The 19,557-nt window shown below is 43.8% G+C and overlaps 1 protein-coding gene across 5 annotated transcripts in view; it reads left to right on the plus strand.

Annotated features, from left to right (window-relative positions):
• DCDC2C (doublecortin domain containing 2C) overlaps positions 1-18,771 on the plus strand; it is a 58,949-nt gene extending 40,178 nt beyond the window's left edge. For 3 of the 5 annotated variants that reach the window (XM_035109896.2, XM_060272473.1, XM_035109898.2), the window contains 2 exons: positions 41-16,964; positions 17,202-18,771. Coding sequence is in view for 3 of the 5 variants with exons in the window: in XM_060272473.1 (XP_060128456.1) it covers positions 41-115 (75 nt within the window). In the remaining 2 variants the exon portion in view is untranslated. The remainder of the gene's footprint in view (positions 1-40; positions 16,965-17,201) is intronic. The other 2 variants (XM_060272474.1, XM_035109895.2) reach the window with 1 other exon arrangement.
• Positions 18,772-19,557: the final 786 nt, after the last annotated feature.

Here is a 19,557-nt window from a genome sequence, read left to right on the forward strand (position 1 = left end):
CAGTGTTTTGTGTAATGCCATTTTTCCCCTTTTTTTAAAGGATTTTAATGTTGGAGCTCATGAAACATCTTGTTTATCACTGGAGGTACCATCACTATCATTTAAATATATTTAAAGAGTGCCATCTTTCCAGCACAAATAGAAATGTAAACTTTAATTATGGGTTATGTTTTCCTTATTTGTTGGTGAATATATACTGCTCCACATTAAGGTATGGTGAGGATGAAGGTCTTAAAATATTTAGCAAAACTGCAGCATGCAGTGATTTTCACTATACAAGTTGTTGACGATTAATTCTTTTTATAATTTCCTGATGAATTATTTTTTTTTTCTGTCTGCCTAATCAGCTGCCCTGCTGTGAAATATAATTGCACTTGCACGAAAATTACCATCTCATGAGATGAATGAGTTTGATGATTAAATTTGGTAGGAAGAAGTAATAACGTCCAAACACTAAAGTAGAATGACATGCTGATCCCTTTGCCGCAATTTGATGGCATTTCTAAAAGAACAGAATAACGTTTTAGGAACAATTCATTCCGACGCAACTCACAACAGAGCAGAGAAATTTTAAAGTAAGGCACAATCTCTTGGAAAACGAAAGAACTTCATCCCTGTTAAATAAAAAAATACCAGCCTTGATCTGTGGTCATCCAAATATAGCTCACCAAGGGTTTAAAAAAATAAAATAAAATCTCTCAAGTCTGATAACAAAACAAATTTGCTGGTATATGCAATTACTAAACTGCATCTGAAGTACAGTAGCAGCCTGGCATTCGTATCAGTAGGAGACAGACTTCTGTTCAAATAACGTGAATTATCTGTTGTTTTATCCATAGAGAGCAGATACAGTGTTCTACCCATATTTTCCTGAATGATAAGCCCTAGTGTTTTTTCTCCTTGTCATTTTTTAACGAAGTTCATTATTTTTGAACTTGTAGCTCTCTCCCTCCCCTCTCAAATGAAATACAAATATTTGATGCAGAGCTAGCCAAATCCTAGATGAGAAAACAACAGGCTCAAGACTACAGATGTGAACAGCTTTTGAAACTATTTATTTCTCAAGCTTGTCTGTCATAATGTCCTTGGTATCTACAGAATAAAGCGAGTGCCACCATGTTCCATTAGATAATGCCTAGGAGACAGAGACAGACTCAATACTGCACACAAGACCAGCTCTCTCTTGCTGATTATTCCCCCTGAAAGGGGCAGTGCCAGAAGGAAGGAGTGTGAAACAAGTTAGTAGCCGCCCTTTTTACTTGGAGGGCATCATTTTCACATAAAAATTGTGACTGAATCAGGAATAAGACTGCTGCGGACCCAAGATGATGCTTACTTTTGTAGTTAACTCCATCAGAATCAAGTAGACTTTGGGGAAAATGTGTGGGTAGGTGGTTTGCATACCCAGGAGATGGGTCAATTAGGAGTGCCTTTTAACAGCTTTGGGTGTAGGACAACCAGAGCCCAAACTTAAAACCAACCATTTCAAAATACCTTGCGTATTTCGAAGCATTGGCATAATCCTAGCAAGACTAAAATGTTTCCACCTGCTGCTGGAACCCACTCAAAAGTAGGAGCTTGCCTGATCTCGTGCTAGTGCCCTCTGCTTTACCAAAACCTTTTTGCTTGCCATCAGCTGCCAAAATTAGTGTACTGATTGGTTCACAATAAAAGGGGCCAGTTGACCTTGCTGTGCTGGAGTTTAAATTCCCTGTGGACATGCCCCCCGTCGGCGCTGAATGGTTGGAGAAGCCCGGTCCTTGAGCGGGGCCCCACACAGCGCCATAGGGAGGCGACAGCAGGGAGCCCGCCAGTCTCCAGCCCTTAGCCAGATGACGCAGGACCCGGGGCCTGGTTGCAACGCCGCCCACCAAATAAGGTAAACGGACATATCTAACACCTTTATACAGATTTACAGATTTTTTTTCAGGAGTTGGGGTTGGCTCAGTTCAAATGATTTAAGTGTGGTGGTGATTAAGCCTTGGCAAGAGTTCATTATGGAAACATTTTGTATCAAATGAGCTCTTAATAAAACTTAACTTCCACGTGCTCTCAGGAAAATGAGTTTCCAGCAAAACAGTCCTATTATGGGGTGCCAAGCATTCTCACTGACATGTTCAGATAAATTACCAGTACAAAGGGTTTACCAGCTTGCCTTGTGTCATAACGTGCCTTAAGAAGTACAGTCTGGCTAGCTCCTCCTAGGAGATTGGTTGACGTATCTGTGGTGCTGGCAGTGTTACGGGTGCCACGCAATACTTGTTCTGCAGTTGTAAGAAATTTAACTTTGAGTATGGCAGCAAAGGTGTCAGCCTGATGTCAATAGGGAGTTGGCTGGCAACTTTGCTGTCTCCACTGTACCTGCTTGAAGCATTTTTGTTAGGTAAGTCCATTAAGACACATGCTGATGTGCTTTAATATATTTTAATGTTAATTTTAATTATTTCAAAATGCTTTTATTGTGTAGCAGTTTTTTATTGTCGATTTTAAGATTTATTGAAAACCAGTTGGAAAATTCATTATAATCGTGTGGTATGTAAATTTTCTTAAATATATGAAATATATCTGAAATTCCTTTTAGCAATTCATTGTTTTCATTGAGAAGACAAATACCTCTGGTGAAGCATTAATGCATACTACCTTTCTCCAGTAATTACTACAGATCTAGGGAAACAGGACAAGAAATCTTGGTTCCCAGGAGAAATAATTTATCAGAACAGCTCCCAGTGATTTCTGAAATTGATTTTGAAAAGAGGGCTCACAGTGGCATATTAAACTGTTTTGAAGTATTGATAGCTGTGAAATTGAGTTCCAGCAGGAAGTTCAGAATGCCTCACCCCACCCCCAAGTAATGCAATGGTATATATTCTTCTGCCTTCACCCAAAAGGAAAGCAGTGCATAACCTGGTGATGACAGAATAAGTGATGCAAGGAGGGAGCTGCAGCCCACGATAGGAAAAGAGGTGACAAGGGAACACCTAGCTATGTTAAATGAGGAAGAGGGATAATGAGTGGTGTGCGAAAGGGCTCTGGAGAGGGGTTGCTTAAAATAGCAGCCACTCGAGCGCTGCTGCTGCTGGCACCAACAAAGCCCAGCCCCTTTCCTCCTCTAGGCAGGGCAGGGAGAAGCCAGGAGGAGGGAGGGAGGAGGCACTGCCGCTGCCATCATGAGAGGGAGAGGGAGGGAGAGGTAAAGAACGTGCACGTGCTGCCGATCCAAGCGGCGATTCCCGGACCGTCCGCAGGCCGGATCCTGAAGGCAATTGGGCCCGATCCAGCCCGCAGGCCTTAGTTTGCCTACCCATGGATTACATCTTCAAAAAGGGGTAGGTGGGGAGAGAAGACCTTGGTAACTATCAAACGGTCAGCTTGACATTAATACCAGGAAAGGTCCCGGAACAGATAATTAAACAGACGGTCTGTGAGCACTTTGAAAAGGATGCCATAATTACTAAGACCCAGTGTGCCCTGTTGGAAGGTTACAGCGCCTGCTGTGGCTGCAGAGACCATACAGGAGAGAATGTTTTGTTGCAGCTGGGGCTGAATGAAGGCGTCTGGTTGAACTGCTGCAGATGCACCGTGACGCTTGTTCTCTGTGCTCCTCCCAGCAGTCATTTCTCCTCTGGTCATTGCTATGAATGATGAACCTGACTGTCTCCATGCCCTGCGGTCATCTGCAAGGGATTCCCACATGGTGGAGTTGAGGTTGCCAGCCTTCATGTCATGTTTGCAGAAATATTTGTAATGCAGAGTTGGTCTGGTGCCTGAATCCCCTGTAATGACCAAGGCAGCGTAGACGTCGCTGAGACAAGAGTGTGAACATACTGTGAATGTGGGCTTGGGAGAGCACATCTTTGGGAGACTGTCCTGCCATGTGATACCCAAAATCTTTTCCTATGGGGTTTTACAGCTGTCCCATATGGTACAGGAACACCATTCCAAGCTGCAAACTTTGAATAATATGCTGCAAACCGTTTTGATAACCTCTGGAACTTCCCTAGAGAATGTGTGTGAAAAAATAACATTCCTCATATCCATTATGTAGGTCACATTCTGATAATATTAAATTAGTGGGGGGGGAGGAGAATAAACATATGAGTCACCAATTAGCCAGTTAGATTAAAGACCCCTTACTGGTACGGGTATAAAAGGAAATGAGGATATATTTCCATTTTTTTTATAGTCCCTCCAGTGAATGGTCAATTAATCTTGATGATGATAAAACTGCTAAAGTGGAACGGCGTTAAGAGTCCTTGCTCAATGATGTATGCATTTCACTCCCCTAGTTAAAACATAGGCCGTCTACTGACTGATAACCGTCAGTTTTGTGATCAGAGCCAGATACATCATCACATCTTTAATGACGAGATATCTAGCTCAGTTGCAGACAAAACAAATCTTTTAGATTAAAAAAAAATCCTATCAAAAAAATTAACAAACACAAATCCTGAGAATTTTGGGATAGAGCTACACAGTTGTGTCCTGTTTATTGCAGGCTGCAGTAGCAATTCACTGGGGGCCCTCTAGATAAATTATTGCAAATGACATTTACAGTGGTACCTCGGTTTACAACCACATTTGGTTCCGGAAGTCTGTACTTAACCTGAAGCGTACTTAACCTGAAGCGAACTTTCCCATTGAAAGGAATGGAAAGTGGATTAATCCGTTCCAGACGGTCCGCGGAGTACTTAAACTGAAGCGTACTTAACCTGAAGCGAACTTTCCCATTGAAAGTAATGGAAAGTGGATTAATCCGTTCCAGACGGGTCCATGGAATACTCAACCTGAAGCGTACTTAACCCGAAGTATGAGTGTAATTGGTTCTGGAAGTCCGTACTTAACCTGAAGTGAACTTTCCCATTGAAAGTAATGGAAAGTGAATTAATCCGTTCCAGATGGGTCCGCGGTGTTTGTAAATCGAGGTGTTTGTAAACCCGAGGCGGTTGTAAACCGAGGTATGACTGTATTTTGTAGAGTTATAGAAAATGTGCTGCCATCAACCTGGGAAGGTAGCCCATCTAGGAGAAGGAAAGCTCTGACCTGAAACCTTGTGGGATATCTTCAGCAGAAGAAAAGGCTAAGGGGTAAATCCTACACAAATCCGGAGTGGGGTCCCTAATATGGTTGGATGGCGCCTTGTATGCCTCCTTCTGGCAAGTCCTACAGCCAAAAACAAACCCCTGTGTTGCAATAAGAACTAATCACAACAATACAAACACAACACATAGGCTAATAGTTAGTAGAAACTATATAATAGAATAATGATATGATTCAAATTATAGGAGTAAGCCAATCAAAGTTCATATATGCAATATAACAGAGTGGTAGCGAGGACCATCAAACCATGTGTTCAAAACAGATGTCTAAGGACAGTCTCACAGTAGTCTTTCAAAAGTAGCAACAGGAGGCATCTCAAAAGTTTCAAAAGTAAAGTTTCTCAATAGTTTTTCAAAAGTTTCAACGGAAGACGTTTTGAAAGCCTCAAAAGGACTGTAGCTGTTGCTGTACGCTACGGCTGCGGCCCGAACACTAGTAGCAAAGAACTGGAAAGGGTAAGATGTTCTGACTATAATGGATTGGCAGAATAAGTTACAAGAATATGTGGAAATGGCGCAATTGGCCAACTTTGGGCGGCACTTTTTTTTTGTTTATTCGCTATTTTAGGTGTGAAAGCTGTGCTTTTTTGGAATTATTTTTATGCCAGATCCCTCACTGATGGGTATGGAACGTTGTGGCCAAATTTGTTACATTACAGTTCAGCTGTTACGGAGAAAGGCTGTGACCTCTGCGCACACAATGCCTACATTTTTTTATATAGATAGATAGATTAATAATGGTAGGTACATTCAATATTAGAATATAATCATACAATGGGAATTGACAGGAAGTCCAAAGTCTTAGTTTTGTTAAAATGTAGCATAAATTCAGCTGAAGCTTAAGGTTCATAATTATGTAAGAAAAAATAAGTATAGGGGTTTTTGTGTGTGTACATATTTGAAATTTCAATGTCCTTTAAGTGATGTACTATAAATATGTAATGTATTGTAGGACTATTAATAAAGCTTGTTGCATGTTTAAAACAAAAACAAACAAACAAAACAGCTTCAAAAGGACAGTGTCTCCGGAATGATGCTACTGTTTCGTAATAGTCTTCATCAGCTGGAAATAAGATACAAGGCATACAATCCAGTGGTTTGATTTCACCCCCCCCCAGAGGTGCTCTCCATTGTCTCTCAAGACTGACATATGCCAACAAGCTGTCATGTATAACTGTGCTAAATTATATGCCAACAAGCTGTCATGTATAACTGTGCTAAATTAGTTGTACCCTTCTTTAGGTTTTTTTTGGGGGGGGAGGGGTCATAAATACATTTCCTGCACATAGACATCTGGCACACCAGGCTCTTTGATAATGCTAACTTTCCATGTGCAGGATATTTCTAGTATGTGGGGAGCTTCAAGCATAGAATCCTCCACTTGCATTAAGATGGGGTGCAGTCCGATGGGGAGCCTAGCTTCAGGTATTTTTAGGATGTCCTGCTCTGAAACCTGCCCATATTATTTGTGCAGCTTTCACAAACAGAGAAGGCAATTTGTGAATAGTTTTGGGGAAGAGTCTGTTGGGTTGTGTGCGTGCATGCATGTACATATGTGAGCGCGCACGTATTTGACAGGTAGCCAAGCTTCTCTGCCATTTAAATTATTCTGATGGAATTGCTGTGTTAATTCAGCTTTAGTCTCTCATCTGCAATGAGCTGCATTTGTTTTCGCTCTTGATGCTGCTGTTTGATCATGCTTTCACACACTGTTTAAATAGGAAGCAAAATCAGCATGCACAGACTCTGAGAGATAATCTCTTGCACCCAGAAACAAATAAGATGGAACAGAGAGGAGCTATATTCTGCCATACAGAACTAGATTTGAACAGCACTAGTTGCTGTTTGGTTATAGATTCCTATCAGGCATTTTATTCACCGAGAAGCTACTTTTTACATGCTGCATTCTAAGATAAAGAAGGGAGAATGGTGTAACAGCTACCAGCAGAAATCCCAGCCTGAACCAAACATTGCTAAAGCTGATCATGTGGCTTCTGGTGACAGGAAAATAATAATAATGACTTTGGGATGCTTAAGCTTCCAGGCAGCTCTTTTGGCTATGATCCGAACGTTTTCCTGAAAATGTACCCTAGAGGGGACCACAATCCCACTCCGTCCCTGGGTCAGAAAACAAGATTCTACCCAGATAAGTTAAAGAGAGAGAAAATTACATGCCACCTGCCATTGAAAAAATATTTTAGAGTTCATCCTCTACCAGGTGGCTCTGAGAATAAAAATGTACCTTCCAAAATCAAGAGGAAATGCAGTATGAGATGAGAAGGTCTATTACCATTTCTTAGATATTAATAGAATTAAATATGAGCAAAATTGGGAAAGCAATATATTACTCCTATAAATGTTTGCTTTTTTTTGATTGGGTGCTTGTTCAACCAGAGGAGGAAGAGCTCGTTTCTTTAAGGGTCAGTTCTGAAGTTAACTGGTTTTCTTTCCCACAGCTTACCTTCACGATACACACAAATACTTTCACATTATTTTGTTTCACTGGGAAATGACAGGTGCTCATTTACATGCTATTCGGTCCCACAGTTTCCCGGGAACCGTTTTCTCTTCATTTCCCCCATTCTGCAAAGAGCTTTATAATCAACAAGGTACTTACTCCAGGACAGACTTACTGTAGTCAGTAGGCCTCCCCCTGCGTAAGAAATATGAGGTTTGCTGTTTTCTCTAGTCTAGTGTATCTCTGCACCCTTTCACATCCATGCCAAGCACACAGAAACTGTGGAATTGTGAAATCCGATCAGTTGCCCAACATACATTCAGCTTACCTTTGAGAAGTATGGTCAGATCATGTTGCAGGAAGAGGCTAATTGGTTACCTCACTGGTGTGTGTGACTGTAAAAGGAGTAAGGTCAGGCAATTAGATTATGTTATGAGTCACAATTTCTGCGCTGGCTTCAGCATTTTTAGAATGTGCCATCATCCATTTCGGCATCTGTGAGTTGAACATGGTAGGACCAGAGTTCCCAAACTGGTTAGCTGTGTATCTGTGAAAATAGAGTGGAAAACCATCAACATCTAACATGGGGGGTGAGGGTGGGGGGCGAGTTTGGGAACCAATGTCACAGTATATAGAAGTGTTTCCCAAACTTCGGTCTCCCAACTGTTTTTGGACCTCAGCACCCATCATCCCTAGCTAGCAGTACCAGTGGTCAGGGGTGGTGGTGGTGGTGGTGATGATGATAATGATAATAATAATTTATTATCTATATCCTGCCCATCTGGCTGGGTTTCCCCAGCCACTCTAGGCGGGTTCCAACAAAATATTAAAATACAATGGTCTGTTAAACATTAAAAGCTTCGCTAAACAGGGCTGCCTTCAGATGTCTTCTAAAAGTCTGGTAGATGTTTTTCGCTTTGACATCTGGTGGGAGGGTGTTCCACAGGGCGGGTGCCACTACCGAGAAGGCCCTCTGCCTGGTTCCCTGTAACTTGGCTTCTCGCAGCGAGGGAACCACCAGAAGGCCCTCGGCACTGGACCTCAGTGTCTGGGCAGAACAATGGGGGTGGAGACACTCCTTCAGGTATACTGGACCGAGGCCGTTTAGGGCTTTAAAAGTCAACACCAACACTTTGAACTGTGCTCGGAAACGTACTGGGAGCCCATGTAGATCTTTCAAAACCGGTGTTATGTGGTCTCGGCGGACGCTCCCAGTCACCAGTCTAGCTGCCGCATTCTGGATTAATTGTAGTTTCCAGATCACCTTCAAAGGTAGCCCCACGTAGAGCGCATTGCAGTTGTCCAAGCGAGAGAGAATTAGAGCGTGCACCACTCTGGCGAGACAGTCCATGGGCAGATAGGGTCTCAGCCTGCATACCAGATGGAGCTGGTAAACAACTGCCCTGTGCCTCCATGGACAGCTGTGAGTCCAAAATGACTCCCAGGCTGCGCACCTGGTCCTTCAGGGGCACAGTTACCGCATTCTGGACCAGGGAGTCCTCCACACCTGCCTGCCTCCTGTCCCCCCCAAAACAGTACTTCTGTCTTGTCAGGATTCAACCTCAATCTGTTAGCCACCATCCATCCTCCAACCGCCTCCAGACACTCACACAGGACCTTCACCACCTTCACTGGTTCTAATTTGAAAGAGGTAGAGCTGGGTATCATCCGCATACTGATGAACACCCAGCCCAACCCCCCTGATGATCTCTCCCAGCTGCTGCATGTAGATGTTGAAAAGCATGGGGGAGAGGACAGAACTCTGAGGCACCCCACAAGTGAGAGCCCAGGGGTTTGAACACTCATCCCCCACCACCACTTTCTGAACACGGCCCAGGAGGAAGGAGCGGAACCACTGTATAACAGTGCCCCCAGCTCCCATCCCCTCTATGCGGTCCAGAAGGATGTTAGGGTTGTTCGTATCAAAAGCCGCTGAGAGACCCAGTAGAACTAGGAAACAGCTCTCACCTTTGTCCCTAGCCCGCCGGAGATCACCGACCAGTGCGACCAAGGCAGTTTCAGTCCCATGATGAGGCCTGAATTGAAGGGATCCAAATGGTCCGCTTCTTCCAGGCGTGCCTGGAGTTGTTCAGCAACCACTCGCTCAGTCACCTTGCTGGGAACTGTAGGTCAAAAACAGTTGGAGACCCAAGTTTGGGAAACACTGGTTATATATAATCGAATCCGCTCGACGGTGGTGAGCTCCCGTTGCTCTGTCCCAGCTTCTGTCCACCTAGCAGTTCGAAAGCACTCCAGCGTAAGTAGATAAATAGGTACTGTTGCAGCGGGAAGTAAATGGCGTTTCCATGCTGTGAGGGGCAAGGGGTATCGCGAAGCCCCTCCCCTCCTGAGTTCCAGCCCAGCCCAGAGCACGACTGAGAGCAGGGAGAGCTCCAGCTCCAGTGGGGAAACAGGAAGTGGGATCCAAGGCTCTGGCAGGGTAGAAGAGCCAGCGTCCCAGGTGGGACAGGAAGGAGGAAAGAGGGGGGGCAGACCCATCCCCCCAACTCCGGAACTTCGCAGAAAGCGTCGGGGGAAGAGGATGGGGCTCCCCAAGTTGTTATGCTGGCGCAAGACGCGCCAAAAGCCATTCGGAGGTTCTGATGAAAGCTGAAAAGACGTGTCTCTGTAAATAGCTCTACCTTTAGCACTGTAAATACGCAGCACCAATAAAAAGATAAAATGCAGAGCGGTGGAGAGTCGTTACTCTGAAGTAGTCCCATCCGACCACTGTGACACATGCGCTCTGGCACTCATCGTGGTGTCCCGTTGCGCCAGAAGCAGTTTAGTCATGCTGCCCACATGACTCGGAAAAACTATCTGCAGACAAATGCTGGCTCCCTCAGCCTGAAGTGAGATGAGCACCGCATCCCATAGTTGCCTTTGACTGGACTTAACCATCCAGGGGCCCTTTACCTTTACATTATATGATCAGTGTATTTAAAGTGTGCCTTTAAATGCTTGTTTTACCATTGGGTAGGCACCCACTATTTTATCACACCTTTTCCTTATGTGCAAGTAGAGTAGCTGAAGGTAACTCTGCATTATCTACCGTATCAACTAACAATTACTGTCATTCTCGGTGCTCAACTAAATAAGATGCAGGTTGCAATGAATTCCTTGTTTGTTATCTTGAACAATCAAGCATGAGAACCAGTCGGGTCCACTGGGCATAGCATGACCTGGGCCCACATTCCTATCCCTTCCCATTCTTCTCTTCTGCCAGTGGTAAAGGTAAAGGGACCCCTGACCATTAGGTCCAGTCGTGACCGACTCGGGTTGCGCGCTCATCTCGCATTATTGGCCGAGGAAGCCGGTGTATAGCTTCCTGGTCATGTGGCCAGCATGACAAAGCCGCTTCTGGCGAACCAGAGCAGCACATGGAAACGCCGTTTACCTTCCCGCTGTAGCGGTTCCTATTTATCTACTTGCATTTTGACGTGCTTTCGAACTGCTAGGTTGGCAGGACCTGGGACCAAGCAACGGGAGCTCACCCTGTCACAGGGATTCGAACCGCCGACCTTCTGATCAGCAAGCCCTAGGCTCAGTGGTTTAACCACAGCGCCACCTGGGTCCCTCTCTGCCAGTGATAGCCTTGCACAAATCTCTCTGCCACAGTTTACCAGTGCCTGGTGGTATTATTATTATTATTTTAAGTGATAAATCTCCAGCTAGTTTGGAAGTCACACTTGGATTGTGAGGGCATTCTTCCGCACAAGAACACGTGGGGAAAACTTTTCAGCCCAAGGGTTACATTTGATCATTTGCTCTCATGCTCCTGGACATCCCTGAGTTCTGCAGATATCTTTGCTAATGCTCTAATATCCTCCCTTTGCTCTTACCCAAACTGCATAACCCAGAGTATCTTTCTAAAGAAGATGGGAGCTATGGTTCAGCAACATCCAGATGGCCTGCCAGATGTGACCCCTACCCTGGGGCCACCAGCACAAGATGGAGAACTTGGCACTGAAGTGATGCCAGGGTTGTGCACTACAGCCAAGAGAACTGAAACCCTGATGTGGCCGTCAATCTCTCATGTCTTTTAAATGCCCAGCAAGAGCTGTTTTTCAGCACTTAGGGCATGGGTAGGCAAACTAAGGCCCGGGGGCCAGATCCGGCCCAATCACCTTCTAAATCCGGCCTGCGGACGGTCCGGGAATCAGCATGTTTTTTACATGAGTCGAATGTGACCTTTTATTTAAAATGCATCTCTGGGGTATTTGTGAGGAATAGGAATTTGTTCATTTTTATTTTTATTTTCAAAATATAGTCCGGCCCACCACATGGTCTGAGGGACAGTGCCCATGGCTGAAAAAGGTTGCTGACCCCTGGTTTAGGGTTAAGCTAATCATGGGTGCTTATATATTAATATTATTTTATAGATGGCACTACTGATGAATTTTCTGCATTTCAGATTTGGATTCTGGTTAAAAGAATTTCTACCTGCCTCAAGCCCTCTTTGAAGTACTAGCAACCTCCATTAAAAATATTATTTAACACAAAGAAAACCCGTACTTTAATTGCTGAGAATGCAGTTGAAATTTCCAGTAGTTATGAATTGTGGTGTGTGTGTGTGTTGTTGTTGTTGTTTAATATAACAGTAGCCTTTGAGCGTGCACACTGTGCTCACTTTTTCTTCAAGGTGCCTTCGCAATACTAATCCTCACATGCTTGAGATTTTGTGCTGGCTAAGTTGACAGTCATCACCAATCCCAACAGGATGCATCTTCCAAAAGCTTGCTTGAAGAAAAGGCAGCATTCTATGTACAGAATTGCATCTGAAGTGAAGACTGTACTGGTGGCTGTGAGCTTATCTAAAAAGCACCATTATTTTCACCCTCTCTTTGGAGATAACTTGTATTCTGTGGCTTAGTCACTAGGTGGTGCTCGCCTTCGTTGTTTTTTTAGACTGCTCTGCTTTCTTCTGTATTAAGTACGCTCAAATTGGACGTTTTCATCAGAATGGTTAAGAAGATAAGGAGCAACTTGAAAACGCAATACTGAAGGGATGAACAAAATCCAACAAGGCACTCGTTATCATAAATACGTCGTTTTTAAAATTATTAATGGGAAAAGAAATTCCAGAATTTGTACAAAAATGAAGGGGTGAAACCAAAAAGCTAAATTAACATGTAAATCTATTTGGGAAACTTTTATAACTGAAGGAGTGTCTCCACCCCCATCGTTCAGCCTGGACACTTGAGATCCAGCATTGAGGGCCTTCTGGCGGTTCCCTCTCTGGGATAAGTGAGGTTGCAGGGAACCAGGCAGAGGGCCTTCTCAGTAGTGGCACCCTCCCTGTGGAACGCCCTCCCATCAGATGTCAAGGACTTTTAGAAGACATCTGAAGGCAGCCCTGTATAGGGAAGCTTTTTAAGGTTTAATGTTTTACTATGTTTTTATACATGCTGGAAGCAACCCAGAGTAGTTGGGGCAACCCAGTCAGATGGTTGGGGTACAAATAATAAATAGAGGCGCATCGTATTATCCTCAGTAATTAGGGACAATTGCTCTAAATTACTCCCAACAACATTCAACATCTTGTAGTCAAAGGGCAAGTGATAAAAAAGTGATATTTCAAGTACCACCCATCTCCCACGATGCATGATAAAGAAAGATATTACAGTACACGTGTTTTAAAACCCTCCCACTTTTTATTGAAATCCACCGTGTGGCATGTAACATGGAATGGAGCTATAAGCAAGGGTTATACAGCTCTATTCCATATGGGCAGCAAATGGTGTTTCTGAAGAGCAGGACAGTGATGCTTCACACACAAAAGGGGCTTCAGTGTGGATTGCACCCTAGAGCTTCCTCAAAGAATAAAACAACAACAAGAAAAATATTTATATGCTGCTCATCTGACTGGGTTGCCGCAGCCACTCTGGGTAACTCACAACGAAATATTTAAAAACATTAAAACATCAAACATCAAAAACTTCCCTGTAAAGAATATGAAAACAGTACTTTTTTCTGTATCAGCCTTGTTTTGTTAATTTAAATGCAGAACACACTGGCTAAGAGAAATCGTTTTTTTAAAAACAAGTCTGCAATCTACCAGGAATGTGGAAGGAATCCACCAAATTTAGATTATTCTAAAGCAGACTCACCTGATTCAGTCCGGGGTGGGAAGGTGGGGTGGGGTTCATAGCCTAGTCCAGATCATGGGTCACAATTCGCATTCCTGCAGATTCCTTTACATGGCAGTCAGAGGGCTGCCTCTGTTCCTCTTCAAGGGATTTCTGTCCTTAAAAATTAAGCAATCCAGCTTGGGGCTCCTTGCCCATTTGAATGCAATAGAGCAAGTCTCTTTGGGAATGATGACTGCTCTAAAGGGGGAATTGTATGGGAATAGCATGGCTTCCCTGTGCATTAGCCACTCCTGTCTTTGTGTAACCGGGTTTTCCATTTTGGAAAGGATTGAAATCACTTTTAGAGGAATAGAGGCAGCCCTGAAGCTATAAGTACTTCATATATCTCAGTGTTCCCGTGTGGATTTTGAAGGATTTCACTTAAAAAACACACACACACATGGAGATGAGACAAGGCAGACTTAGTCCCATCTCCATGCAGAACTGGGATGGTCTGAACTTCAACGGTTCTGTTCAACCCTACAATCAGCACATGTATATAACAGGACACCTGTATACAACAGTGATTTCCAAAGCACACAGGACATCTGTGCACACTTCCAGCGAGGCAACTGTACACCCTTTGTAAGGATTTGCGCTTTGAGGCCCCCCAAGCCCACTCCCGATAAATAAAGACACAAGGACACAGAGATGAAAGTTAATGTTGGTGGGCGAAATTTAGCCCAAAACTTTATTGATTAGGGAATGTGTGCGGTATTGGCTTAGGCACTGGCAAGCGACACTATAACTGACTTCCTGCCTGCTTTGCTGGAAGTCTGGCAAGGGTAAACTGAAGAGGTAGTCCGGCCACCGTGAACCAACTCAAGCATCTCGGGGTTCCCTGGGTCGTGGTATGGCCCTAGCCCCTCTGTGGGCTTCGGACAGGACCCAGACCCCTGGATTCTTTTAGCGGAACACCCTAAAGCATGGAGGGGCAGGTGATGGCCGTACCTCCCCTCCCCCACACACCGCTATGCCAATGCCTAACCACCACCTTACAAAGTTGTGATGATTGCTGAGAGGTAGGCAGAATCCAAGTGGCCAAGCCAATCTGCCAAATGGAAAAATTCCTACCTGGCCCCCATTTCAAAACAGGCGACCGAACGAAGTCCACTGCAAGGCCAATGGGTCAGCCTAAAGGAAAGGAGGGAGGGTGGGAGAATCGTGACACGAGGCAAAAGGGGCCGAGCTAGCCTGCCGGAGTTTAAATCGTCCCAGTCATGCCCCCCGAGAGCCTCCAGATTGGTGGCTCTGGCGGTGGCGCGGCTGGGATGTTCCCGCAGTGTGATGTGGGACGCAATCCCGCCCCCGCTGAGGGGAGGGTGTGCGCTCAGGGTGCCAGGGTACAAGGCATTCCCGCTGGAAGTGGAAATGATTTCCAGGAGAAGTCAGTGTTAAATGTTAATAACAAGCTAGCCTCAGGGAACTGAAAGAATCTGTATAATTTGCTCTGACATTTTTACAAGTGCCTACATAATATGCAGGAGTTGCGTGCTTGTCTGATGCAGGCAGGTATTTAGGGAAGGCAATAGTTTAATATAAAGGAATCAGAAATGAATGTCACTTGTGTTTTCATAATGGCAAACATACATACAAAATTAACTGGCTTAGAGAAAGGTTGGCTTTCCCCCACCCACCTGCCTCATCCCGCTTAAAGCTGACCATGAGCCACTTCGAAACATCAGAGAATTATTATTTTTTTGACATTGCCAAGCAAAATCCTAATGGTTTTTGAGAGATGGGAAGAAAACGAGTTACCTATAAATATGCTTCAGTGTGTCCATACAAGCCTGCATAACGTTGCATCATGAACCCATGTCCTGATGCAGAAATATTGTCTGCAGAAAACAAATATTTTGGGGTGGAGCTCAAGGACCCATTCTGCCAAGAAAGCATTAAAATCCCAAGACAGCTCCTGAAACTGCAGAAACCTTATTTATCCATTACAGGCAAATAAGTGGGACAGCTAGGATTGCAAGGGCACTACCAGTTTAAAGTTAGACACTGTGGTGTGGGTTTGGATTGCAACACTTTTGTTCCATGCCATGGTGGTGGGATGCATTTCATGATATCGTTTATTGATTTGCAATGAAACACATTTGCCATTTAAAAGATCTTGGGTCTCCAAGGAGGGCTGCTTATTTTCCAGTGTAGCAGTTTGGCAATTTGAGCAATGAGGCTCACATTTCTTTTTCTTTCCAGATGGAGCAAGCTGTATTTCAGTTTCCTCTTGTTTCTGTAGCAAGGGCCATGATATTTCTTCTCTACTACATGTCTCTGTGCTCATGTGCATATCTTCAGGGAGTTCTACTGAGCTACTGACATCCTAATTTTTAAAACACTTGAAGCATGGTGAGATTTTCTTTTTAGAGGATCTCTAGAGCTTTTCCATTACACTGCTCATAGATCCACCCTGATGCCCTTTAAAAAAGAGGGGGGGGAGTTTATTTCCCTTAGGAATGCTACATGTCGTTATTACATTACTTTCCATAGTTAGGGCGACTCTTCTAGAAACCTATCCTGTTTTCAGGGATAGCATCAATCTTGTCTCCCCTCCCCCACAGCGCATCAATTTAGAGTAGAATGTACAAAACATCTTAGTTTTGACAAAAAAAATATATCCTGAAGATTACTAGGATCCAGGAATGGGATCCTGGAATGAGAGGATAAGAGAGGAAGGAAGATATTTAAAAGAAAGAAGTAGTAATGAACGTTATGGCTATAGAACATAGTGGACCCTTTGGATACAAACTTAATTTGTTCCGGGGGTCCGTTTGCACCCCCCAAAATTATGTAAATGGAGCCACGCTTCTGTGCACGCATGCAGCACGATTGAGCGCTTCACGCATGGCGGAACCTGGAAGTGTACACTTCCGGGTTTGCCGTGGCCGTAACCTGAAGTTTCTGTATCCAGAGGGATACGTAAGTAGAGGTACGACTGTACTTCTCCCATAGGCTTAGAAACACTACCTTGTTTGCCACAGCATATATGAACAGATTTTTAGTAGATCTACCATCCAATCCTAACAAAGGCTGCAGTCCTATGGACAGTTAACTGGAAGTAAGTTGCCAGGAACAACAGGCACCATGAGCATATTATTTTCCTATGAAACCTAGGAAGCCAGGTGCCCTGGGAAAATTACATTTCCCTTGGCTCCCGATGCTGGGGATGCTATTGCAGATATTTCATAGCTTGTTCATGACATGCAGGGAACCATGAACCCTATATATTTGATGGGACAATTGGCATGTGAACATGCCCTTTCCCACAAGCAGCATGTTACCGTGTTTCTCATATTATAAGACATGTCTTATATTTATTTTTTCCTCCAAAAAACACACTGTGGCTTATTTTCAAGGGATGTCTTATTTTTTTCCTCCTCCTCCTGGCGCGGCCGGCATTGCTGCTGCGCCTATCACTATGTCTTATTTTCGGGGTATGGCTTATATTCCTTGAATGCTTAAAAATCCTGCTATGGCTTATTTTATGGGTATGTCTTAAAATATGAGAAACAGGGTATGTATGCATTTCACTCATATTTCTGAGAAGAACTGCAGGGCATATACGGTACATATATTTCAGTTACATTATATATGTATATGAAGCTGCAGATAACATTTGCATGATGTACTAGCCACCAAAACTATCCAATAAATTCACAAACACGATAGATATTAAGAACTTTCTGACATTCATTCCCATTATAGTTATTTGCCGTAACTGTTCCTAACAACAGTTATTCCCTTCGACACACAATAGATTACTGTGTCAAAATATCTTTTCGGTGAGCTGAAGATGAACTTATATTTTTGACAAATAATTTGCCTGGAGTTATCCTCCTGGAGTCTCGGCACTTGAGTACATTCCTTCATTATCCTCATTGATTGCTGATTTCCCATGCACAGCTCTGGTTTCTCTCTCTCCAGTCTGCTTGAGTTGAATGGTACTTGACAGTGTTGCACATTATTTGTATTTAACTTCAGGCAGGCATTGCTGCCTTGGAGACACTTATGGTTTATTCAAGGTTGAGATGATTTAAGAGAAGTACCCTCTTGCCACAGACAGTCCTGCTAAAAGTTGTTTAGAAATCTCACACATTGTGCAGCAATTCTCAGACATTCTTCATCAGATCACTGTTGTGGCAGTGAGCTTAGTGGATTGGTTGCGCGGCATTGATTTTGGGATGTATGTGTGTTGGGACAATTCATAGCTACAGAAGACTCTCTCAAAGATCAGAAACGTTTGGTTTTTGCATGGGTGGAATATAGCCTACTGTACTAAGGTAAGACTCATCTCGCAGGGTTGCCTTACTCCATATGTGCCCACTTTGACCTTCAGAACTGGCACAGTTTTTGGTGCCACATTATACTCATTCCACAGTTGTAAGGAATCAATTTTTCACTTTGGCAGCACCAGCACTTTGGAAACTCCCTGCCTACTGACACCACGTGGACACCTCCATTGTAATTTGTAAAACTATTTTGTTTTAGCAAGTCTGTCCAGACGCGTGGTTGTTGATGTGCTTCAATATTAATTAAGAGACTAATGTAAACGTTTAAACATTTTTATTTGTTTTTGCTTTTTAATATTTATTGTAAAGCGCTTGGAGGTTTTACTACAATCAGGTGCTACATTAAAAAAGAAATACATAAAACAAAACTTGTTTCTCAACCATCTTTTAGCTCTGGCATGGCCACAGGGATCTGAAAGGTTGCCCACAAGGGAGTGTATCCCTTGGCCTGATAAAGATCCCCATATGAACATTCAAAATGTCTACATAGGAAAGGAGGGGGCAGAGTAGGAGAGGGACCCTAACAATTGAGACTCTCTCCTTTTACAGGTGGCTGGAACAACACCCAGCTGCTCCTTAAATGATCTACTAACTATCCTGGGATATTGTTGTTGTTTAGTCGTTTAGTCGTGTCCGACTCTTCGTGACCCCATGGACCATAGCACGCCAGGCGCTCCTGTCTTGCACTGCCTCCCGTAGTTTGGTCAAACTCATGTTCGTAGCTTCGAGAACACTGTCCAACCATCTTGTCCTCTGTCGTCCCCTTCTCCTAGTGCCCTCAATCTTTCCCAACATCAGGGTCTTTTCCAAGGATTCTTCTCTTCTCATGAGGTGGCCAAAGTATTGGAGCCTCAGCTTCACGATCTGTCCTTCCAGGGAGCACTCAGGGCTGATTTCCTTAAGAATGGATAGGTTTGATCTTCTAGCAGTCCATGGGACTCTCAAGAGTCTCCTCCAGCACCATAATTCAAAAGCATCAATTCTTCGGCGATCAGCCTTCTTTATGGTCCAGCTCTCACTTCCATACATCACTACTGGGAAAACCATAGCTTTAACTATACGGACCTTTGTCGGCAAGGTGATGTCTCTGCTTTTTAAGATGCTGTCTAGGTTTGTCATTGCTTTTCTCCCAAGAAGCAGGCGTCTTTTAATTTCGTGACTGCTGTCACCATCTGCAGTGATCAAGGAGCCCAAGAAAGTAAAATCTCTCACTGCCTCCATTTCTTCCCCTTCTATTTGCCAGGAGGTGATGGGACCAGTGGCCATGATCTTGGTTTTTTTGATGTTGAGCTTCAGACCATATTTTGCGCTCTCCTCTTTCACCCTCATTAAAAGGTTCTTTAATTCCTCCTCGCTTTCTGCCATCAAGGTTGTGTCATCTGCATATCTGAGGTTGTTGATATTTCTTCCGGCAATCTTAATTCCTGCTTGGGATTCATCTAGTCCAGCCTTTCGCATGATGAATTCTGCATATAAGTTAAATAAGCAGGGAGACAATATACAACCTTGTCGTACTCCTTTCCCAATTTTGAACCAATCAGTTGTTCCATATCCAGTTCTAACTGTAGCTTCTTGTCCCA

This window comes from Zootoca vivipara, chromosome 3, assembly GCF_963506605.1.
Source record: "Zootoca vivipara chromosome 3, rZooViv1.1, whole genome shotgun sequence".
Classification (NCBI taxonomy): Eukaryota; Metazoa; Chordata; class Lepidosauria; order Squamata; family Lacertidae; genus Zootoca; species Zootoca vivipara.